Source organism: Medicago truncatula, chromosome 3, assembly GCF_003473485.1.
Source record: "Medicago truncatula cultivar Jemalong A17 chromosome 3, MtrunA17r5.0-ANR, whole genome shotgun sequence".
Lineage (NCBI taxonomy): Eukaryota > Viridiplantae > Streptophyta > Magnoliopsida > Fabales > Fabaceae > Medicago > Medicago truncatula.
In genome coordinates this window covers 3,768,720-3,792,899 of record NC_053044.1, presented here as the reverse complement: position 1 = coordinate 3,792,899, position 24,180 = coordinate 3,768,720, and the positions used below count along the sequence as shown (strand labels likewise).

At 34.0% G+C, this 24,180-nt stretch overlaps 2 protein-coding genes, 5 non-coding genes and 1 pseudogene across 7 annotated transcripts; all 8 read right to left on the bottom strand.

The window, feature by feature from the left end:
• Positions 1-4,151: 4,151 nt before the first annotated feature.
• TRNAG-GCC (transfer RNA glycine (anticodon GCC)) lies at positions 4,152-4,222 on the bottom strand. Its single transcript has one exon. It is a non-coding gene; the product is annotated as a tRNA-Gly (tRNA).
• Positions 4,223-9,192: 4,970 nt separating this feature from the next.
• TRNAG-GCC (transfer RNA glycine (anticodon GCC)) lies at positions 9,193-9,263 on the bottom strand. The gene has a single exon. It is a non-coding gene; the product is annotated as a tRNA-Gly (tRNA).
• A 2,349-nt stretch (positions 9,264-11,612) lies between these two features.
• On the bottom strand, positions 11,613-11,692 carry LOC112420572 (small nucleolar RNA snoR114). Its single transcript, XR_003010753.1, has one exon. It is a non-coding gene; the product is annotated as a small nucleolar RNA snoR114 (small nucleolar RNA).
• Positions 11,693-11,701: 9 nt separating this feature from the next.
• Positions 11,702-11,772, bottom strand: TRNAG-GCC (transfer RNA glycine (anticodon GCC)). The gene has a single exon. It is a non-coding gene; the product is annotated as a tRNA-Gly (tRNA).
• A 1,254-nt stretch (positions 11,773-13,026) lies between these two features.
• On the bottom strand, positions 13,027-13,850 carry LOC120579466 (40S ribosomal protein S19-2). The gene is made up of 3 exons (XM_039831837.1): positions 13,839-13,850; positions 13,661-13,730; positions 13,027-13,562 (listed from the first exon to the last, which is right to left on the bottom strand). Exons 1-3 carry the CDS (start codon positions 13,848-13,850, stop codon positions 13,192-13,194), a joined length of 453 nt encoding a protein of 150 aa, XP_039687771.1. The 3' UTR covers positions 13,027-13,191.
• Positions 13,851-14,224: 374 nt separating this feature from the next.
• On the bottom strand, positions 14,225-15,434 carry LOC112420030 (DExH-box ATP-dependent RNA helicase DExH18, mitochondrial-like; annotated as a pseudogene).
• Positions 15,435-15,451: 17 nt separating this feature from the next.
• TRNAG-GCC (transfer RNA glycine (anticodon GCC)) lies at positions 15,452-15,522 on the bottom strand. The gene has a single exon. It is a non-coding gene; the product is annotated as a tRNA-Gly (tRNA).
• Positions 15,523-17,756: 2,234 nt separating this feature from the next.
• On the bottom strand, positions 17,757-19,683 carry LOC25488609 (40S ribosomal protein S19-3). Its single transcript, XM_013603502.3, has 4 exons — positions 19,510-19,683; positions 18,606-18,696; positions 18,323-18,506; positions 17,757-18,035 (listed from the first exon to the last, which is right to left on the bottom strand). Exons 1-4 carry the CDS (start codon positions 19,591-19,593, stop codon positions 17,963-17,965), a joined length of 432 nt encoding a protein of 143 aa, XP_013458956.1. The 5' UTR covers positions 19,594-19,683; the 3' UTR covers positions 17,757-17,962.
• Between the last annotated feature and the right edge of the window lie 4,497 nt (positions 19,684-24,180).

Below are 24,180 nucleotides of genomic sequence, written 5' to 3'. Positions count from 1 at the left end.
GTCAAAGGGCTGTTTCAAACACTCGATCAAATAATCCATATCATCCAACTGCAAGGTAGTGGCCAGTTCATCAGGATAAAGGCATACTCCTACCAGCTCTTCCTGCAATTTGCTGGAACAATAAGAATTTTGTCACCGATGTACTTTGATCGTTGAACAAATTTCCTAGCTGAATACGAGTTTCTGGTGGCAAAGCTCTCATAATGTTAATTTGCTCACACAACTCATTTCTTGTATCTTGACATACCTTTGCAGGGTCTTGGATTCAACCACCAACTGTTTGAACCTCTCATACATCTTGAAATCTTATGCGAATGTATGACACTTTACACACTTTTCTTCCACACCCTTTTCTTAAGCTCACAGTATAATTCTATAGGAGCACGCAACCCCCAATTCATAAAATCCATCTCATTTTTCTTCTTCTCAAATTCATCATCATTCCTACTATTATTTTAAGATGAGCAAACAGTCATTTTGATCATGATTGTCAGTATGAGACGTTTTCATTGTAGTCCATACATGTATTGAGCTTGTGGATGTGCTTGCAACGATACATACACTTCACACATTGAGGAACCAAAGGGTTTAATAACTTTGTTAAGGAAAAACAAAACAATAAATGGAGCTTAGAGGTTTTTATTTTCATCCAATTTTTCAGGACAAGTGATGTTACCGAAAATCAGAATTATTTTTATCACAACTCCCTAGAATTTGCACCAGCTGGGAATCGAACCCGGATCTGAACCGGGTACTATTCTACCACTAGACCATTCGTGCTTAATTGTTCTATGGATAATGGTCTTAGATATGTAATGATGTTATATTATATTTTATCAGCGTTGTTAAATTGCGGCTATAGTGGTGCTATAATGCTACAACAACAGGAATATGAACAAATTGTTGTTCCGTATTGTTGTGAATTTGTACAAAATCACACCAATGAATAACAAAGATGTGTGGAGCAAAAGGAAGTGGTAATCAATAGATAAAGTGTCTACAAGCAACAACAACAAAAACAGACATAAATCTAAGTGTAGAGCAACACCACAAGCATAATCACAACAATAAAGATAAGCAATGAAAGAGAGGAACAAACACACCAAGATTGTTGACCCAGTTCGGTCCAATATGACCTAATCTAGGAGAGAGAGCAGCTCTCCAATCTACTATGATGAAAGTGTTACAAAAGAGTTACAAGAAATTAGCTTACAAACTTACACAAGAACAAGACTTAATTTCTACCCATTTTGTGTCACCCACTTTCACAATATGAATCCTAAGAGAAAACACAAAAGAAAGCTTTTTGATCCTTCCAATGGTGAAATCTCACTACCCAAGGTGTTTACAATGTTTCCCAACCCTCAAGAGAACCTCACTACAAAGACATTCAACCCTAAAGTTACCTCCTTTGTATTCTCAAGTTTCTCTCTCAAAGCTCTCTCCAAAAAATTGAAGAAAGAAGCCTTAAATAGTGTTCAGAAATACGCAGTATCGTGCCACGTTTCGACCCAATCGTGCCACGATGGAGCAGGTATAGTACAGTACTATACCTTATCCGCTACATTGTGCCACGTTCCTCCTGGATCGTGCCACGTTCATCTTCCATCATGTCACGTTCCTCCTGGATCGTGCCACAATTTTTCCAGCGACAAACACAAATCTGAACCAACCAATCGTGCCACGTTGCCCTGCAAATCATGCCACGTTTCCTCAGTGCTTCAACATCCAATTCTTGAGTCAATTTTCAACACATATGCTATTTAGTATAAAATATTGTCAAAATAGAGGCTAAAGCGACGCTATATCATTGATGTATAGTGGAATTTGAACATGTCGATGCTTTATGCGATCTCAGAACATTGCATTATATGTATCAAATATGCTTAGTAGCTTTTTGTTCTTGAGAATTGTGTGATGTGGTAATCTTTTGACATAAACTGAATCTAACTAGACGTTATGTTGCAACTATGAAATGGTTATGTCCTAGCTGAATACGTCATGTTACAAAAGAGTTAACTTAGAATATTTTAGGTTAAGAATTTACGGACAATAGATTCTATTTTAGTCTTTAGAGCAACTTCAATGGTGATCTTCTTTAAAGATTATTTTGTGAGTCTTAGAGCCACGTCATTTTAAAATGACTCACATTTTTACTTCATTGGTTCAATCTTAAGAAACTCATATTGATCCCACAAGTACTCATATTTGATAAAACCATAAAATGGATGATGGATTAGAACAATGGAATATTAGGTTATTATCTATTATCACCTATTATCACCTCTGTAGTATCTTTGAGACACCTTGCAAATCAACCCCTATATGTAGATGCTTTCTTGAGTTCATCTCGCAATTAGGCTCTAAATGAACCCCTATAACTCAAGTGTTTGTCCATAATTTCAGTTGTACAAGCTATGTATTCGAATAATTAAATGAATACTTAAAAGCACTTAGACAAGATGACACAAATCTCTTTCAATGGCAATACCCTACGAAGAAGTGAAAACTTATATTAGTAGAAGAATAACCTCCAAAGTCATCATATTATTATGAAATATTTATCTTTAAACGATACAAATTTTCCTGCCTTTTCCTGAATAACAGAAGAAAAAAAAAATACATAATCAGGAATGAAAGAAATATATATATATATATATGTAGCAGACATGATTTTGGCAACCATAATTCATAAGCCGGAATGATGAACCAATAGAAATATAGATTCTATAAAAGAAGTGCAAGCGTGACTAGCCAGAAGCCAGAAAAGTAGACAATGAATGCATATGCACAGATAGTAAACCCTGCAGAAGTTTATTTGAAATGAAGGAAATGTCCTAATTTCCACACGACAAAATTTGATAAATTAAGAAGCTATACATCGAAAGGTACACTTGTCATATAATATAACAAGATCATTTTTTCAGTTTTTTAAATGACTCCACTTCTTGGTTCTGTTTGCAATTCACTTTTTTCCAGCTTTTGGTTTTCCTCTATTCCTTGCTTCAGGTTTCCAACCCGCTTTGACAAGAGATTGACCGAGTAAGTGCAATGTCTGAAGCCATTGCCTCATCTTTCTTTGCATATAGAAAGTCTTCCTCATCAAAATGGCTTGATAACCAAAAATATGACGATAATACTCAATGCCTACTCTCAGGTCCAAGAGTCCTGAATCATTTTGTACCGAACATTTCAGCATGCCCATAGACATGTTTCCTGGGAGTTGGGACCTTCTGACTGAACATTGTTGCAAATCTGACTAATGTTACATAGCTTTTGGATCCCTAGCATTAATAGAGGAAAAACATAAGTTAAAACGATTTTCTAACGATAACCCTTCGATTTTCTCTAACGGATTAGCAATTTTGTATATGCGATCCTATGGACAAAAGAAGTACGACCCATCCTCTTCCACCAGCACTTCCTGCAATTTGCTGGAACAGTAAGAATTTTGTCACTGATGTACTTTGATCGTTGAACAAATTTACTTGCTGACTACGAATTTCTGGTGGCAAATCTCATAATGTTGCTCACACAACTCATCTCCTGTATCTTAACATACATTTCCAAGCAGGGTCTTTGCTTCAACCACCAACTGTTTGAATCTCTCATATAGTTTTTGCTCGCACAACTCATCTTCTGTATCTTTATATATCTTTCAAACAATATGCAAAACACTAGGATCACCGCATAAATGTAGCTCATCATCCTTTAAACCAATGAGTACTCTAGTACAGGCATACCCACTATATGAATCTGCCATCATCTGAATCTCGTCAACAATAGTCATATCATACGATTCCTACTTTGAAGCCATTCCCACCGTGCATGCGACATATTATACGAAAACAGGACATGCTTCTTCTTTTGACCAGTTAACGGACTTCAATAAACACCTTTGGCATTAACCTCATCAAAAACTTTCATAGTCAACAATCTGAGTGGACTACAACAATTCCTTTTCTTCGCCTCCATAATTCAACAACAGACTTAACAATAATTATAATATACAACAAAAAAATACAATATTTGAAAATTGCAAAAAAGAAAAATAAAAAGAAAGAGCTCAGAGGCATTATTTTCATCCAATGTTTCAGGAGAAGTGATGTTACCGAACACCACAGATATTATCATCATAGCTCCCTCGAATATGCACCAGCCGGGAATCGAACCCGGGTCTGTACCGTGGCAGGGTACTATTCTACCACTAGACCACTGGTGCTTTGTTGTTCATTTGATGATAATGTTATTAGATATTTAACATCTATAGACTACAATGATAATATGACAAAGGAAACTTCTCAAATCTTAATTATCCAAATTTCTTGATATCAAAATTGGAGGTATGCACTGAATTGAAATTTTTTTGTCCCAGATGATTTTTTTGACAATTTCAACTGCTCATATAGTTGATTGGTTTTTTAAAATAAGAATTGCTATATGGTGCGAAAAATTGTAACACAACTGGCACACAATACAAGCCCTATATGTAGGTGCTTTCTTGAGTTCAACTCTCCATTAGGCTCTAAATGCTACAACAATGAAAACTGTAAGAAACTAGGTTCTAGGCTAAAAGAACAAGAGAAGAAACAACTACAAAATAAAATACAACTCTTTTCATTCATTTTAGTTGATTTGCAAGGTGTCTCAAAAGTTAATCCGTGTGTTATAATTTGGTTAGGCAACAAAAGTATGGAACTTTATATAAGATTTTTTCATGGGAAAATTACCCTTTAGTTCGTATGTAGTCACACAATCCAACTAAGTAATAAATGATTCTTAATTGTCATGACTCAGTTGGTAAGAAGTTGACTCATTCGTAAAATTGTGGGTTCAACTCCCTGTGTTGATGTTAAGACCGTTTTTGGTGGAAGATTTCTAAATACCCTCTCTAAATACTCTTTGAGTTCAGAGGCATGTCGTGACTCTGGTGGTGAGTCCTCGAACTCAACTCACCTAAACTTTTTTCTATAAAAAAAAAAAAAAATTGTAATTTTGAAAGTTAGTATACACTGATTTCAAAGACGTCTATTTCGATTGTTGTGCTCGAGATTTTCGGATATCAAACCATTAATTGATTTGAATCGTCAATCTTTGAACTCTCGATTTTTATTCGTGGGAAGGGAAAAAATGAGTAAAAACCCTTATCGAGACTTTGGATTCGGGGGTTGGTTACGCGAAGGGAAGGTGCTAGCACCCTAAGCATCTACGGTATTCCGTATGGACCTCTTACCTAATTTATCTTGTGCTAAATTCATTTGCTTATTTGAAAATTATTACCTAAAAGTCTAAGTGAAAGAATGGAGGGAGAAGAAGTATGTTTTTGGTTATTTTTATTTGATTTGGAAGGATAAAAATCCTGTGCCTACATACCCTTAAAGAAAAGGGATCAAAACCAATGTAGTTCACCTAAAAAGTTTCTTTTTGGTGGGTTGGTTGATTTTAAATTTTAGAAAAAAAAAGGTTTTAAGAAGGGATAAGAGGCCTCAAGGCATGAGATAAAATAAGGTGAGGTTGGTCAAATTTTAATTACAAGAAAATCGGAATATTAATTCAATTAAGCATTTGATTAAAAAAATAAAAGGAAAAAAAACACTTGGGTTACAAGCCAAGGTTTATTAAGAAAATATTTTTTGAAGTTTTGCATATTTGATTTTTTTGGAAAAAAATGATTTTTTAGACTAATAGTAAAACTAGCGTAACGGCGTAACGTCGCAAGAAATAAACGTGAAGTGTCGGTGCGTTGTGTTATTACATCAATTCCTAGATACATTCTATGGTCTCAAGAGAAATATAATAGTAAGAAATAAAGCGCGCAAAATAAATTACATCAATTTCCTAATTATACACACTAAATAATACCAATAAAATAAAATTAAACATGCATGAGATGATTCAAATATACTATATCAATAATATAATGAAAATAAAATAACAAAACAGTAAATAGACAATCAACACAAAGCAAAATTTTTGTAAGTGAAGGAGGTGCAGAAAGTAAAGACAGAGGCATAATTAATAAAAATTGTAAGAAACAATTGGGCTTAAGCAAAAAACGGGCCGGTTCGGGTTACTGGGTTGGACCGGAAAGGGGCCGGTTCGATTCAGAAGGGGTATATATATGTTGTGAACCATTTTTCAGTCATTTTACAAAGTCCCATTCTCTCTCTTCTCTTTATTTCTCGTGTAAAGCTCTCTCCTCTCTCTAAAATATTTTCTGAAAAAAAGAAACAAGGAAGATGAACATTCATCTTCTCCGGCGAGCTTCACCGCTCCGGTGTGGTGTTTTGCCGGCCCAACAAGGCGCCGCCGCCGCACCGGAGATGTGAAAGTTCTCCGTTTTCAAATTTTTTTACATATTCAGATATCCTTTTTGGTTTTAAACACGAATCCGAACTCACTTTTTTGAAATCCTACCTTACAAACTCTAGATCTACAAATTTAGAACCGAAAAACAAGAACAAACAAAACAACAGAACAAAAATATTCACCAAACACCAAGAACAAACAGATCTACATCTACAAAAACGGAAATTACTACCTTTTACCTTTGAATGAATCCGGTTCTCTGCTGTCCCTTTTGGTTCGGTTCAGATTCGGTTCTTTGAACGGATGTTGGAAACGGTCCGGTTCTGTGGAAAATGGCGTCGATTGTTGTTGTTCCGTCTGGATCGGCCTTTGTGCTTCGATGATGCGTGGCTGAAGGTGGATTCGTTTTGCTGTGATGTTGATGCTGGTTGTCTGTGATATTGTTGTGTGTCTGGATCAGTTGTGAGGAGTTTGTGTGAGTTTTAGAATTGTGACTGTATTGTAAAAAAAAGAAATTTGATGCAAGTTTCTTTGATTCGGTCTTTGTATGCAGGTTTGCGGCTAGGGTTTTCTAATCCTTCTTTTTTTTTTCTCTGTATTTTGCAGGCTTGCTTTTATAGCATTAGGGTTGAATAGAATAAGGAAATAACTTGCAGAGGTTACTACCGCGTTACTGGATTTGGCAACAAAAATTTGACCCTATGAATTTGCCTGAACATGAGGCGTACGAAGAAGAAAAGAAAAGAAAAAATAAAATAAAATAATTTTGGACCCTTGCTGAAAACTTTCGGACTTATCGACAACATTGGACAAAAAAACGGAAAATAAACATTATTAAATATTAAAAGGTAACTAACTTAAAAAATTAAAATTAATAAAAGGTGGAAGTTAGATAATGAAATAAAAAAGAAAAAAAAGGGAGAGAAAAGGGCCCGCAATCGGAACAAGAATGAGGTATTTTAAAATATCTCTCTGTCGAATTTTCACTGAAAAAGTCAGAGATCGATCAGAGTCAAACGACGCGCGTCAGTGGGACTTTATGTCAAAATTTAGGGTATGACAATTGTAATAGCTATGTATTCACAGAATTGTTAAATGAATTCTCCAAAGCACTTAAACAAGTCTCTTTCAACTTGGAGAATTCTAGAAAACATAAAACTTTTCTTAATTTAGAGTTCAAAATATAAGTCTGCACATGGTCTGCTCTACCAGGTCATTCAGAATTGACATAATTTTATCTAGCAATTGACCAGAAAGCTAATTTAGTATCAACTCATGATTAATATTCCCAAGACCTTCGGATAATTCTAGTAAAATCAAAATTGAACACAATCTATTATCACCACATCTCCAACACAGAACTCAAAACCTAGAAGCACTTTACAGATCAATGTACAACCACAATCCGTCCGGCCACTGGAAGTGATTTTCCTGCCACTGAGATTAAGAAAAACTTGTGTTATATAATATGATAAAAATACTCACATGCTGATGCAGAATAGCATCAATTATTTTTAAGCAAATCCCGGTCACAAATCACAATAAGCAGTAACTCAAGCACTGATACAAATTAACCTCAACTATTGGTAATCAAATGTTAGTCACAACATACAAGAAAACATATTAAAATAGCCTTTTCATTTCTCATCGCGGATTTAACTGATCTATTACCTGGAATACTTCACAAAAAATTTCGGCGAGTAATATAGATCCATAGGGAGAAGTTAAAAGTTATCTACATTAGCAAAATTACCACCAAAATCATCATATTATGAAATTATATTCTTTGAACCATCGGAATGTAACAGAAAAATATATGGAGTTGGGAATGAAAGAAATATGTAGCAGACATCATATTGACAACCGTAATTTGAAGTCGCAAATCACAATGATGAACCAATGGAAACATAGAATGCATATGCTTATTTTTCGTGAAGATAATCATTGTGTTAATAGGACAGCAGCTCTTGGTTTTCAGATTGTGGAATTTCATACCTTCTAGTATCATAGATGTTTTTATTAGGAATATGCCTGGACTTCCTTAGTTTAGATTTTATTAGTCATGAGATTGCTTGTTTTTCGTTGCTTTTCAGTGCACTTTTTTTCCATTCACCATGGTTTTATCCCTCGGTGTTTTCCTGGTAAGGTTTTTTCCCTCAAGTTTTCATGAGAATCCTTGGATCTTCTCTAACATATTAGCAACTTCTTTATGTGATCATGTTAACACAAGTATGACTCGTCAAAACGGAATTTTCACCGAATTTTTCTGAGTGCTGGTTGGTTGGATGTAATATTAGGAAGTTGTCTGGGAAACAATTTGACCTGCTCATAAAAAGGAAAAGGCCAACCTTAGTAGCATGATCAAAGGTGGTTTCAAACACTCTATCAAGTAAATCAAATCATCTAAATGCAAGGTTGTGGTGAGTCCATCGAGATAAAGGCATCCTCTTCAACCGGCTCTTCTTGCAAATAACTTGTGACACCAGTACACGAAGAATTTTGTCACCATTGTACTTCGAAAGGCTATTGAAAATCACCCTTCAAATGTTGAGATTCAGTTCCATCCCCACTGCATCACTAGCAACTAGATGTCGTATTTGTTACTTTGATTGTTTGAACAAATCAGCTTGCTGCCTAAAAGTTTCTGTTGGCAATGCTCCGTGTATGACATAACATCGATGGCTAAATTAACCTCAAATATCTCTCCTTGAGAACGCAACAACACAATTCCCAGACCGAATATATCCAAAATAAAACATCGCCGCATAAATATACATATAAAAAAAAAAAAAAAAAGGAGCTCAGAGGTATTATTTTCATCCGATGATTCAGGAAAGGTAATGTTACCAAACATCACAAATATTTTCATCACAGCCCCAATATTGCACCAGCCGGGAATCGAACCCGGGTCTGTACCGTGGCAGGGTACTATTCTACCACTAGACCACTGGTGCTTTGTTGTTGTTCTATTGATAATGTTATTACATCTTTAACATCTAGACACTGCAATGATAATATGACAAAGAAAACTCTAAATACATATTGTAAGAATGCGCCACATATATTGTGTCCCCAAACCATCGAAAGTCAACCTTGCTTTTATCTTGGTATCGATGTTACTGCTCCAGCCTTGAGACAGATTCACCTCTATACCGATTCACACACTGCAGCAAAGCAGCTTCACTTATGCAAGATTTCATCAGAAACTATATTACATCAGTTAATTATTTCAAACCTTCCTTTCACATTGAATATCTACACTCTACACATTATCACCACATGCAAGCCGTGCAAACCACGCAAAATCGAAGTAGATATAGGACAACCAATTTGTATAGAACATATAGCTGCATCAACATAAAGATGAACCAACTTGGAAAAATAAAAGAAAACAAAAAACTTAAGTTAGTTCGGCAACAATTCCAGAAAATATTTTACGATGATCAAAAAGCAAAAATTTAGCTGCACTTACATGTGGGTCTGCCCAACAAGCAAAGAGCTGAAGAATTGATTAGAGTTCTGTAGTTACAGTAGAAATTTAGCATGTAATCAAAAGACTTTAAACTATACAAAGTGAAAAATAAGAAACTCATTGAAATGGAACTCTTATATGCTTGATAACATGTATATGTTAGTTCCTAATAAAGAGGTTAGTTATAGTTACAACAACTACATTTGTTAGTTCCTATTTCCCTAACATAGAGGTTATTTTGTTTGGTTATAACAGAACAATCGATCTCTTGAAGATTTTCATTTCATACTTAAAGAACACCTGGGTTTGTGTATTATGAAGAAAAATGAACCCCCAAAGCCTTCTCCTCTCAATGTCATCTATTTCTTCCACTTGCTCCTTCCTTTTTTTTCAAACCCATCCCCTCCCTTTCCCTCTAAACTCGCAAACAAAGCCTTGAGGAAACCAAGCAGACTAACAAGGACAGCGAGTCCTGACCCTGTTAGTGTCCATTTCAATGATGTCCATGTTCTGCAACTGTTGGAGAATGTGACGAGCAATGGCACCGCAGTTATTCCTCTGGCTCCAACCACAAATCCTCAGGAATGATGTTAATTGAGATACTATTCACCGGAACAACTCACAAAAAAGTTCGGTGATGCCCTATGAAGAAGTCAAAACTTATATTAGTAAAAGAATTACCTCCAAAGTCATCATATTATGAACTCTTTCTCTTTAAACGATGCTAATTTTCCAGCCTTTTCCTGAATAACAGAAAAATATACATAATCAGGAATGAAAGAAATATGTAGCAGATATCATTTTGACAACCATAATTTATAAGCCGGAATAACGAACCAATGGAAATATCGATCTGTAAAAGAAGTGCAAGCATGACTAGCCAGAAGTCTTTCAAGTAGACAATGAATGCATATGCACGGATAGTAAAACCAGTCAGAGTTTATTTGAAATGAAGGAAATGTTCTAATTTCCACAAAGCAAAATTTGATAAATTAAGAAGCTATACGTCGAAAGGTACACTTGTCATGTAATTTAACAGGAGACTGTGGTCTTGACTCTTGACTCTTGAATATCCAAGATCCTTATTGATTCTATTTTCTATTCACTTTTTCCAGCTTTTGGATTTCCTCTATTTCTTGATTCAGGTTTCCAACCCGCTTTGACAAGAGATTGACCGAGTACATGGAAAATTTTCCTCATCAAAATGGGACGAACCACATGTAATTGATGCCTGCTCTCAAGGTCCAAGAGTCCTGAATCATTCTGTGCCGAACATTTCAGCATGCCCATAGGCATGTTTACTGGCAGTTGGGATCTTCTGACTGAACACTGCTGCAAATCTGACTAATGTTATATAGCTTTGGGATCGCTAACATTAATAGGAGAAAAACATAAGTTAAAACGATTTTCTAACAATACCCTTAGACTTTCTCTAACATATTTGCATTTTTGTATAGGTTATCCTGTGGACACAAGAAGTACGACCCATCCAAACACCGATTTTCAACAAATTTTCTAAAAGTTGGCTAAATGTCATATTAGGAAGTTGCCGGCAAAGAATTCTACTTGCTCGTAAAAAAGAAAAATGCCAACCCTCGTAACGTGGTCAAAGGGCTTGTTCCAAACACACGATCAAATAATCCATATCATCCAAAATCCAAATGCAAGGTAGTAGCAAGTCCATCAGGATAAAGGCATCCTCTTCTATCAGATCTTCCTGCAATCATCTTAACTTGTGACGCTGGAACAGGAAGAATTTTATCACCGATTCAAAAAGCGATTCAAAATCACCCTTCGAAGGTTGAGGTCAAGGCTCGAAAAATAAAAGAAAGAGCTCAGAGGTATTATTTTCATCCAATGTTTCAGGAGAAGTGATGTTACCGAACAACACATATATTATCATCATAGCTCCCTCAAAATTGCACCAGCCGGGAATCGAACCCGGGTCTGTACCGTGGCAGGGTACTATTCTACCACTAGACCACTGGTGCTTTGTTATTCAATTGATGATAATGTTATTACATATTTATTATCTACAGACTACAATGATTGATAATATGACAGAGGAAACTTCTAAAATCTTAATTGTCCAAATTTCTTGATGTCAAAATTGGAGGAATGTTTTTTTGTCCCAAATAACTCTTGATTTTTTGATTGTACATTTTACTCACTTTAAAGGATTCAAATCCATTAAGTTTGAACTCAGATGGAATTTTACCACCTATATACAATCCTACTCAACTTGAGTGTTGTAACTTGCGAGTTCCAACGACTAGAGCGGTGAAATACCTCTTTCAATAGCATACAATATGGTTTGTGCTTGTACATTGAGGGGTTGTGTTTCGATGATAGTTAACTTTCATTGAGGCTGTTATCAGTTTGTAGCAGGAGCCACTTAACAGCACACATAAATCCCATTTTAATTATTTTTGTTCCAGTGTTTGCAGAGGTTTATTTTTCAAGTGTCAGGGACGTTTCTTTGGAGTTAAGTTGTTCATGCAACAAGCTCAGACTGGATGTTCATAAATGCAGTTATATTGATGAGATTCTTCTGGTTTCCTATCAAATGTGTGGGATTTGGATGTGTGTATCTTTGTTTATTTCAATTCAGATTAGGTATCTTTTGTGCCATCTTCATAATCTTGTCATTGCTTGTAACTTTTAACCCCAAAGTATGCATTGTACTTACTCTGAAATTTTATGTTAATATATTTGCCTTAGCCACTTTAGCCAGATAGATGATGATCAAGATTTCTTTCTTTCAACATACTCAGATGTATCAAGATTGAATATTGAAAATCAACAAATTGAAGCTGGAGTAAAAGTTTTGCCACCTAATAATATTATGTGGTACCCATAACCACAGAATACTAATTAATTATTTTCCATTCATGGAATATGCTTCAGAATTTCAATAAATAAGCATAACGGAATTTCAATAAATCAGCAGTGAAAGTAACCAACTCAATGCACCCCTTTAATTCCAATTTCATATTTATAATTTAGTATGTATAGCTCGTGTAAAATCTTGAACCTCGAGAGTTTATAAATATTTATCAACGCTTCTGATATGACATGTTCCAAAAAGATTTAACTAAATCATATTTACTCTATGTAAAACAAAAGGTTGAGAGCACAGGTGATAATATGCAAATGCTTGTTGTAACTGGGAACTAGCTGTGAATATATAACAAACAAGACGATAGATAGGTATAAGTTTGCAATGCAAACTTAATGAACAACAATTTAAGGGTGAAATTCCAAAAAATCCAGTGAATAAAATGTGACAAGACAAACTAAAAGACTAAAAAGCAACATAGCATTGAACAAGTCTAATACATAAGCCACTCAATGACTAAAATCAAAATTGCATATTATCTTTGTTATCATCACATATCTCAAAACACAACTCAACCTAGAAGCAGTTTACAGATCAAGGAGCAATAACAATACGTCCAGCAACTTGGTCCAAATCCCTCCTTCCGCTGGAAGTGATCTTCCTGCCACTGTGATACAAAAAAAACCAATGTTAAAAACATGATACAAAGGGACGATGCAGAAACTATTTCTAAGCAAATCCTAATCACAATATAAATAAAACACACGGATGCATAATAGCATGAACAACTGCTAAACTGTTGAAGAATGTGGCGAGCAATGGAACCACTGCTCTTGCAGAAATGAGGTGGGCGACTGCCATTCCTCTGGCTTCCACCATAAATCCTCTGGAATGCACCAACACCGAGTCCACCCCTCAAGTAGATCTTCCTTGCAATGGAAGCTGCAGCACAAAAAACACATTGCAATTTTCAATGAAAAAATTGATAAAAAAATGTTCCTCAGAAGTTTTGACAAATCTCTCAAACACAAGAAACTCACCAGCTCTGACATAGTCCACATCAAACGTATAGTAATTGAGTTTCTTTGTCTTTAGAGCAACTTTAATGATCTTTTTTTAAAGATTATTTTGAGTCTCATTAGCCACATCAAACGCTCAGGAATTTGTGGTCGCAAATTTGATGACTGATGAGCAATGGCACCACTGTTCTTCCTTTACCTCCAAAGTCATCATATTATGAAATTATTTTCTTTAAGCGATATGAATTTTCCTGCCTTTTCCTGAATAACAGGAAAAAAAAATACATAATCAGGAATAAAAATACATAATTTATAAGCCGGAATAATGAACCAATGGAAATATCGATTCTGTAAAAGAAGTGCAAGCATGACTAGCCAGAAGTCTTTCAAGTAGACAATGAATGCATATGCACGGATAGTAAAACCAGCCGGAGTTTATTTGAAATGAAGGAAATGTTCTAATTTCCACACAGAAAAATTTGATAAATAAGAAGCTATACATCGAAAGGTACACTTGTCATATAATTTAACAGGAGACTGTGGTCTTGACTCTTGAATATCCAAGATCCTTCTTAATTATGTTTGCTATTCACTTTTTCCAGCTTTTGGTTCTCCTCTATTCCTTGATTCAGGTTTCCAACCCGCTTTGACAAGAGATTAACCAAGTAAGCAAGCATTGTCTGGCGCCATTGCCTCGGCTTTCTTTGCATATGGAAAATTTTCCTCATCAAAATAGTTTGATAACCACAAATATGACAATAATACTTGATGTCTACTCTCAAGGTCCAAGAGTCTTGAATAATTCTTAGGCATGCTTCCTGGGAGATGGGACCTTTTGACTGAACAGTGTTGCAAATGTGACTAATGTTACATAGCCCTTGAATTTGATCTAAGTCATCTAACATATTAGCAGTTTTGTATATGTGATCCTGTGGACACAAGAAGTATGACCCATCCAAACAGCAATTTTTACCAAATTTTCTAAAAGTTAGCTGAATGTCATATTAGGAAGTTGCCGGCAAACAATTCTACATGCTCGTAAAAAGGAAAAATGTCAACCGTCGTAACATGGTCAAAGGGCTGTTTCAAACACTTGATCAAATAATCCATATCATCCAAATGCAAGGTAGTAGCGGTCCATCGGGATAAAGGCATCCTCTTCTACCAGCTCTTCCTGCAATTTGCTGGAACAGTAAGAATTTTGCCACCATTGTACTTCGAAAGGCTACTGAAAATCACCCTTTGAATGTTGAGGTTCAGGCCCGTCCCCATTTGATCATTGAACAAATTTCTGGTGGCAAAGTTCTCACAATGTTTACTCACACAACTCATCTCCTAAATCTTGACATGCCTTTCCAAGCAGTGTCTTGGCTTCTACCACCAACTGTTTGAACCTCTCATATTGTTGCTCGCACAACTCATCTTTTGTACCTTGATATGTCTTTCGAACAATATGCAAAACACTAGGATCGCCACATAAATGTAGCTCATGAACCTTAAACCAAGGAGCACGTAGCTCATGAACCTTAAAACCAAGGAGCACTCTAGTCCTGGCATATCCTCTATACATACCATTGCTGCGACGAAGCCATTTCCACCATGCACAAGGGATGACTCGAAAACAGGACATGCTTCTTCTTTTGAACAGTTAGTTAATTCAACAGAATTAACAATAATATACAACAAAAAAATACACGACTTGAAATTTGCAAAAATAAAAAAGGAGCTCAGGGGTATGGTATTCATCCAATGTTTCAGGAGAAGTGATGTTACCGAACACCACAGATATTATCATCATAGCTCCCTCAAATTTGCACCAGCCGGGAATCGAACCCGGGTCTGTACCGTGGCAGGGTACTATTCTACCACTAGACCACTGGTGCTTTGTTGTTCTATTCAAAATGTTGTTAGATATTTAACATCTAGATACTATAATGATAATATGACAAAGGAAACTTCTCAAATCTTAACTGTCCAAATTTCTTAATATCAAAATTGGAGGAATGCGCTGATTTGAATGTTTTTTTGTCCCAAATGATTTTCTTGGAGATTATTTTGCCAATTTCAACAGCTCATATGGTTGACTGGTTTATTAAAATTGTTGTAATGTTATGAAGTAATTGAAGGAATCATTTGGTGTTCCGGATAGAGTGCATTGGAAATTTGGAAGACTCTCCGAGAAGACATGTCATTTTCCAAAAGAAGGTTTTTGTTATGACATAGCTGTCAGAGATTTAACAATGTTGCATTTTAGAGTTGGATTCGAGGACATACTTTGATTAAGTTGAAAGATATCTTTTAACATCTCATTGTAGTGCCCGAGTTTATGTCAAAGAGTTAAGTTAGAATATTTTAGGTGAAGAATTTACGGACAATAGATTCTATTTTAGTCTTTAGAGCAACTACAATGGTGATCTTCTTTAAAGATTATTTTGTATCTCATTGAGCCATATCATAAAATAATTCATTCTTTTTTTTTTTACTCCAATGGACAATATTAAGAAACTCACATTGAATTTCAACAATTTAACTCATTTACGCATATATAATACATTTTTTTACTGTTGTGTCGGAGATCTCTCAAACAGCAAACTTTAATAAAAACCATAAAATGGATGATGACATTGTCCGTTAAAGTTGCTCTTAGGTTATTATCTATTATCACCTCTATAATGTCTTTGAGACACTTTGGAAATACCCCTATATGTAGATGCTTTCTTGAGTTCAACTCTCAATTAGGCTCTAAATGCTACAACAAAGAAAAATATAAGAAACTAGGGTTCTAAGCTAAAAGAAAGAGAATAAAGTAACTACAAAATACAATTAGCTTCATTCATTTTGGTTGATTTGAAAAGTGTCTCAAAAATACTGCATATAAAGTTGATAATGGATTATAACTCAAGTGTTTGTCCACAATTTCTGTTGTAGTAGCTTTGAATTCACAGAATAATTAAATGAATACTCAAAATAAAAACTTGGGGACCTCAAATGCTACTCCCAACAAGCAAATAGTTGCATCTAAAGGAATGAAGTGATTAAAATGAAAAGCTCTTCAGTTACAATAGAAATTAAGCATGTCATCAAAACCATTTAGCATCATTTGTATAGACTTTAGATTACTCAAGTGGCTTTGGCAGTGTCATTTAGTTAGAATTGGACTGTGTTTGTTTTGGTTGTACTTTTGCCTTTTTCGTACTTCTTGTATTTTGAAGGGCTGCATCTTCACCCCTTCTTTTTTTCCTTCTGGACTTCATTGGTGATTATAGCTTTTCATTTGTGTGTATTTGAAGAGGAAGGAAGGTGCTATCAGTTTAGTAGGAGCCGCTTAGCAGGACACATTAATCCCTTTTTTATTCCAGTGTTCGCAGAGGTTTATTTTTTAAGTGTCAGGGATGTTTCTTTGGAGTTAAGTTGTTCGGACTGTGGTGTGTAGTTTCAGGTGTGGTCTTTTGAAGAGGCAGACTAGCTCTTATAACTGCAGCTATATTGCTGAGCTTCTTATAATCTAATGGTTTCCTTTCAAAAGTGTGGGCACCCAGTTGTAGCTTGTAGCTTCAGTTTTGTGTTCTGTTTAGTGCGTGAGTTGCATTTGTTGCTATATGTAGTTTTGTTGTTAGTTGTGGTGGTGTTGGATATCTGCAGATCCTTTTTATTGTTTGTAACTATTCACCCCAGAATAAGCCTTGTACCTAATAAATCAAATTAAAAGTTTTGCAATCTAAGATATCCTACTGAACCTCAGCTGCGGTACCCGGTTAATAACAATACCATAACGGATCCCAGTTATCCAATCTAGGAGAGATAGATTCAAATCATGGGTTGGCCGGAGACTTTGATTCAAACACTCCTGGTGCCAATTTTGATGGTGGGCGTTGGGCAAGATAGAGTTTTAGGAATTACCAAATGTAAAATGAAAGGTTGGGAGCAGAGGTGCTACTAAGTAAAACTGCAAGTAGAGGCACAAAGTGAAGGAAATTATGCATGACATTAAGGGCAGCCTTGATAATAAGCAAATGTCATATGTTTGAAAATATGCAAATGCTAGTTGTAACGGGGAACATGCGGTGTAGTTATAACATTACAAGACGATAGATAGGTATAATTTTGTAAAGCAAACTTAACAGACAAGAATTTTAAGAGTGAAATTCCAAAAAAATCCAGTGAATAAAATGTGATAAGACAAACTAAAAGACTAAAAAGCAACATAGCATTGAACAAGTCTAATACATAAGCCACTCAATGACTAAAATCAAAATTGCACATTATCTTTGTTATCATCACATATCTCAAAACACAAAACTCAACCTAGAAGCAGTTTACAGATCAAGGAGCAATAACAATACGTCCAGCAACTTGGTCCAAATCCCTCCTTCCACTGGAAGTGATCTTCCTGCCACTGTGACACAGAAAAACAAATGTTAAAAACATATGATACAAGGGCTGATGCAGAATAGCATAAACTATTTCTAAAGCAAAGCCAATCACAATATAAATAGAACACAGATGCAGAATAGCATGAACAACTGCTAAACAAATGTTGTTAAAAAATTACAAGTGAACATTAAAATAGCTTTTCAATTTGAGTTGCGGCTTAGACTAATTCTACTGTTACTATTCTCTTCATTGCTGGTAACAACCGTATTGTAAACTATAGCAAACTAACAAGGATAATGAGTTATTTACCCCTTGGTGTCCATCTCAATAAGGTTCATGTTCTGCAACTGTTGAAGAATGTGGCGAGCAATGGAACCACTGCTCTTGCAGAAATGAGGTGGGCGACTGCCATTCCTCTGACTTCCACCATAAATCCTCTGGAATGCACCAACACCGAGTCCACCCCTCAAGTAGATCTTCCTTGCAATGGAAGCTGCGGCACAAAAAACACATTGCAAATTTCAATGAAAAAAAAGATCAAAAATGTTTCTCAAAAGTTTTGACAAATCACTCAAACACAAAAGAAACTCACCAGCTCTGACATAGTACCAGTCAGGATCATAAGGTGCCAACTCCTTAAACCTTGCAGTCTTCACAATATCGGTCCATTCTGGAAGCTCCATCTGTTCATAACAAAATAACAAAAAAAAAAAACATAAACTAGAATTAGAATAATATTCTAATTTTCAACTTAAAATACTAGATAAACAACTTCAAAAAATGACTTTACAATTACACAGTACAATACACAAATCAAAAGCATCATGAAAGTTATTTCTAGAACTAAGCCAACAAATGAGTTGAAACCACGAAATCAATGTAATTTAGAATAAGAATTCAACAACAAATTTTGAAAGTTCAATGGACATTCCAATTACATAGGCCATTTTATTCATAGCATTAAAGTGACATCAAAACCATATAATACAGAAAATCAGTCCTAATTTAATTACCAAAAATCATAATCAAGTTGAATGTTTTCACTAAACTAATCAAAAACAAGGGTAAGATAAAAATCACAAATCTATCACATCGATAGATTTCTGACAAATGCTTACTCTGAATCACATAAACATTACAAACCATTCCATCACAACAACCATTTTGTCTATTTACTCATTCAATCAAATCAAAAACGTTTTTTTTTGTTAGGATTAGATAAAAACAACTACATTCAACGAGACACAACAACAAAGAAGATCAAAGTTATAAACTTTAACCAAACCAAACATAAAACATAACATTAAAAACACAAATCTAAACAATAAATCACGACAATTACAAATAAATAACAATAAAAAAAAAGCTACTAAAACAGATTAATTCACCAAAATTTCACGAAACCATGAAGCAAATCAAAACAAATCAAATCATCAACAATCAAAATAGAAAATCAAAATGAAAAATTGAAAGAAATTTTGGGTGGATTGATTAACCTTGCCAGATCTTTTGAGATGAGCAGAGTAAGCTTTGACAAACTCGTGTGAAGAAACATCTTGAACAGTCCTTGCGGTAGCCATGGTTGTGCCGCTGCTTTGCTTGCTCGAGCTTCTCTCTCTCTCTCCCTCTACTCACAAAGCACAACTGAATTAGGGTTTCTGAAATGTGATGCTGTGAGGGGTTTTTGTTGTGAAATTTTGACCCGAACTCAATATCTATTGGATCTGGATCTCATAGGTTTAGGCCCAACCCATACTATTGTTTTATTTTCGTTTTCCTTTCTTTTTATACTAACTTATATATATTTATTTTGGTAAATGTATCTAAGTTTTTCAATTTTTTTAAAGTGATCCTTTAAGTTTTAAAAGTCTCAAATAAGTCCTTTTAGTTTTTGAATCCTTTCAAACAAGTCCTATTGTAGATAGTATAGTTGGTAATTGCTTCATTGAATTCATCTTTGGTACCAAATCTCGCTCCTAACACCCACTTAAAATTAGTCATCTTTTTAGGCATGGCAAATGGTGGATAATGCTATTTGTTGCTATCATCTGAATCATCATCATCTTCCTCTAAAATGATTTGTTTGAAACAATTCAAAAACTAAAAGAACTTGTTTGGAACTTTTGAAACTTAAAGAACTTGTTTGGGACTTTTGAAACTTAAAGGACCACTTTGGGAAAAACGAAAAACTTAAAGATCTTTAGATGCATTTGACCATTTATTTTCTATACACCACTCACTATTTTAATATGAATATAAAATATTTTTACGCCTATACAAAATTTACACATAATTCAGTTAGTGGAGACATTGTCGTATATATGTAGAGATTAGGGTTCAAACTATGAATTACCAACTTATTCAATTTAAAGGTGAAATTTTAGTCACTAAATTATCTAACAAAACAAAATATGTGTCAATCTAGTCGTATCATAAAGATATTCGTGAAAATATATATTAAAATATTATATCTGTAAAAATATTGTAGAACTAATCAATAGTATATATATAAAGTATGATTTTTTATGTCACGTGTCACTTTCATGTATATTCGCAGTAGTTTTATTATTTTTTAAAACCAATATTTGATTTGGCATAAATATCTCAACAAACTTTTGATCTTATCTATTAAATATTTTACTTAAATTTTTCATTGAATTCCTAATATTTTATGTAACAGAAATATCTCAACAGAAATAACACAAATTCCTAAAAGTTAATTTTATTATATGTGTTAATATTTTTATTAAATCCAATTAATTTTATCTGTATGTGCATCTATAAATTTACGAGTATTTATAATATGGTATATTTTATTATATTTGTGTGTATTTATTAAGATATTCATCCTATTCCAATCCGTGATAAGTTTTATTTGCGAATACATATAATTTTTTTATCTTCTTGAATATGTCTAACTCGGACAACGCCAGATAAATACACTAGTATTGTAATAAAATGACATTATAGTGTGTTTCAATTGGATGGTGAATTAAAAGTTTATATTATCAACGCGTAGGAATTAATATTTAATTGTTTTTTATTATGTGTTGTAATTTTATTTTATGCTTTGTTTTAATTTGATGCGCTATTTTCACTTGCTCGTAGAATTGGTTCCCTCATTCTAAAACAGCTTAATTTTGGTCTATTTTTATTTTACTAAAGAAATGGTGATGTGTCATATTTTAAACTTTATGTCATAGGATATGGTGATGATATGGAATGATTGACAACTATGAAATTACTAGCAAACCCCATAAACCTTTAAATTAAATATGATATATCATTATTTATAAATTAAAAAATCAGAAATAGAAATCAAAATTGTGCAATTTTAAAATGTTGGACCAATTACATGAGTGAATGAATATAGAAGGACAAAATTAAAATTAAGTTTATTTTAACAAAATTAAGCGTTCATTTTGTAAACAACAAAACAATAACTTTTTTAGTTGGTTTAGACAATGCATAAAATATGAAAGGTTCGGGGTTCAAACCCTGACCAAAAAAAAAAAAAACTCTTTTCGTAGATTATCTAAATAGGACTTGCTCAAACATTCAAGAATAATATATAAAAAAAATATTCCTTCAAAAAAAAAAAAAACTTAAAAGAGACACGCAAAATCGAACTTTAGAAATTGTTTGACATTTGCGTCATAATCCTTCAATTTTTAACTCATATATTTTTAACTCATGGGTGTGTTTGGTTTGCAAAAATGTAAGTACTGGACAGAACAGTACAACACAAGGCAGAACAGGACAAATTTTTTATGGCATTGAGTAATTTGTTGTTTTATACAATTTTTGGGGGATAAAATACTATTTTGGTATTTTAGACAACTTGTACGTGGGACAAAAGGTTGTGATGTGGTTTGGTGAGTTTTTGTCCTGTCCCTTGCCTCCAGTTTGTCATGTACCTAAAACAGTTTTACAAATCAAACACTGGACAACTAGAGTTGTTTTGTCCTGTCCTTCATTTTTTAGCAAATCAAACGCACCCACATATTCAGTTTCAGTTGGTTTACATGTGCTACCTTAAAGCATCTCAGTCTATTTTGGAATTTCAGCGTTATTATCTCTCTATAAAAGAGATTATCCCGCTCTTTTTTTAAAATTCAATTAGACTTTCGACCCGTACAACACACGAGTCTTATCGAATGTTATGATGATTGGGTGGATTGGTGTTTCTTCTGTTTTGCCTGGAGATGTTAGTAGTCTCTTTAATCAGTTCAACTTTCTTGGGGGTGCAGCTAATTCAAGGAAAGCCCTCTTACAGGTTATATGGTTTGCATCTGTATGGGAAATTTGGAAAGAAAGAAACAACAGGGTATTTAATGATAAGAATTGCTCGATACCGCAACTGGTAGATAAGATAAAGTCATTAACTTTCCTGTGGTTGAAGGGGAAATATGTTACTCTCCCTTCTAATTATCATGGATGGTGGCTCTGTCCGTTTACTATTTTAGGTGCTGGGTAATAGTTAACTCTTTTTTGATTTGTTGTTGTTTGGTGGTGATCATTGTACTTTTGCTGCAGACATTTTGTATTTTGGTGTTTCTTCCTTAGCACACCTTGTGCTAGGAAGACCTTATTGATGTGGTAATATATTTCATTTTAGCCTCTTCAAAAAAATAAGTTATATTTGACATATGTCATGTATGTGTCTATCGAAAAACACAAAGGTGATTACTAGATGATTGTTTCCATCATGTGCAAATATCAACATATTAAGAAATTTAAAATGATAACTTTGTATTTTTTTAAACAAAATAGTAAGTTTGTATTAAAACGTACATTTTATATTAAATATATAATTTTTTAATTAAAAATATATTTTTCAACTTTTTTTTTACTTTTAGATTTTTTAACATGTGGAATGTTGTGCATGTTAGACAAATCTTTATTAGATATACAATATAGCGATAAAATGTGTCTTAATATGTCATTCAACGACATATGAATCGTACCAAATTTGTAACGTATTTGAAAACATAATTTATTAAAATGATTTGCTTGCATTTGATAATAAAAAAGAAAAATAAGAATTATTAAGTGATGATGTGTCACATGTTTTATGCTGACAAGGAGTATGATGTGTAACGGAGACTAAAGTGAAAGTACAAAATGGTCACTTTGATCCCTGAATAAAAAATTAATCTCCTCAAATTGAATCTCAAATCCCTAACCGTAAACACAAAATTTCACTAAAATCAATGATTGTGCATACTTAGTATCAGTTTGGTCTCTGACTGTGCGTACTTATTCTCTGACAGTAAACACGAAAATGACATAATAGTTGCAAATGACATAATTGTTGCTGAATAGTATAGTAGTGGCTGAATAAAAACTTGTTGGAACATGTGTGGAAATTGAGTTAAACAGACTAAACACAAATTCTCATGTTGGGTAGAACTAATGTTGTGTGAATTGAAAAAGTGGAAGTCCCACATCGGATGGAACACACACATTAGTAGTGTTTATATAGTGGGGGTGTACCTCTAAGAGGTACATAGTTATGTGAACGAAGTAAGCACTGAGAAAAAAAATATATACTGATATATATTTTATTATTTGGAAATGATAAATTAAATAATTAATTTAATCATTATTAGAAAGTGTTTTCTTAGTCCCCAAGTTTTGCTAAAATAATTTGGAACGCAATCTAGAATATTTTGGAACACAATCTGAAATATTTGGGAAGGCAATCTAATATATTTTAGTACATGATCTAAAATATATTTTGATACTCAGTAATATATTTATGTATTGAATAATATATTTTTTGTACTCAATATGATATATTTTGAGACTCAATTTGAGATATTTTTGTACTAGATCTAATATGAGAATTACTTGCTCCCAAAGTTTCTCACTTATTAGTTGTGAACTTTCTCTATAAATAGAGAGCTCACACAGTGCATTCCACACACCGAAATTCACAGTTGATGCTTCCTGTGTTTTTCCTCTCTTCTCCCTCCTTCGACTTGTGTTGACAAGTTCTTCTCCTTTTTCTACTCCTTCCTGTCCCTTCGGAATTAAGAGTGTTCTTAAGACCATAGTCCCTTTTCGGTTTAATGTCCCTTCGGAATTAAGAATGGTCTTAACAGCATAGTCCCTTCGATAATTCATTCTCTTCGGAATAAATAATGTTTTAAGATCATAGTCCC

What these genes read in the sequence shown, in the direction of transcription:
- LOC120579466 (XM_039831837.1), bottom strand. An exon ending in TGTGGACTATGTCAGAGCTG is followed by an intron (nt 13,563 to 13,660) that starts GTGAGTTTCTTG and finishes TTTGTGCTGCAG; the next exon opens with CTTCCATTGCAAGGAAGATC.
- LOC25488609 (XM_013603502.3), bottom strand. Translation starts at nt 19,593, where the DNA reads ATGGCTACCGCAAGGACTGTTCAAGATGTTTCTTCACACGAGTTTGTC. An exon ending in ATCTCAAAAGATCTGGCAAG is followed by an intron (nt 18,697 to 19,509) that starts GTTAATCAATCC and finishes TGTTATGAACAG; the next exon opens with ATGGAGCTTCCAGAATGGAC. An exon ending in ATTGAGATGGACACCAAGGG is followed by an intron (nt 18,036 to 18,322) that starts GTAAATAACTCA and finishes TCTGTGTCACAG; the next exon opens with TGGCAGGAAGATCACTTCCA.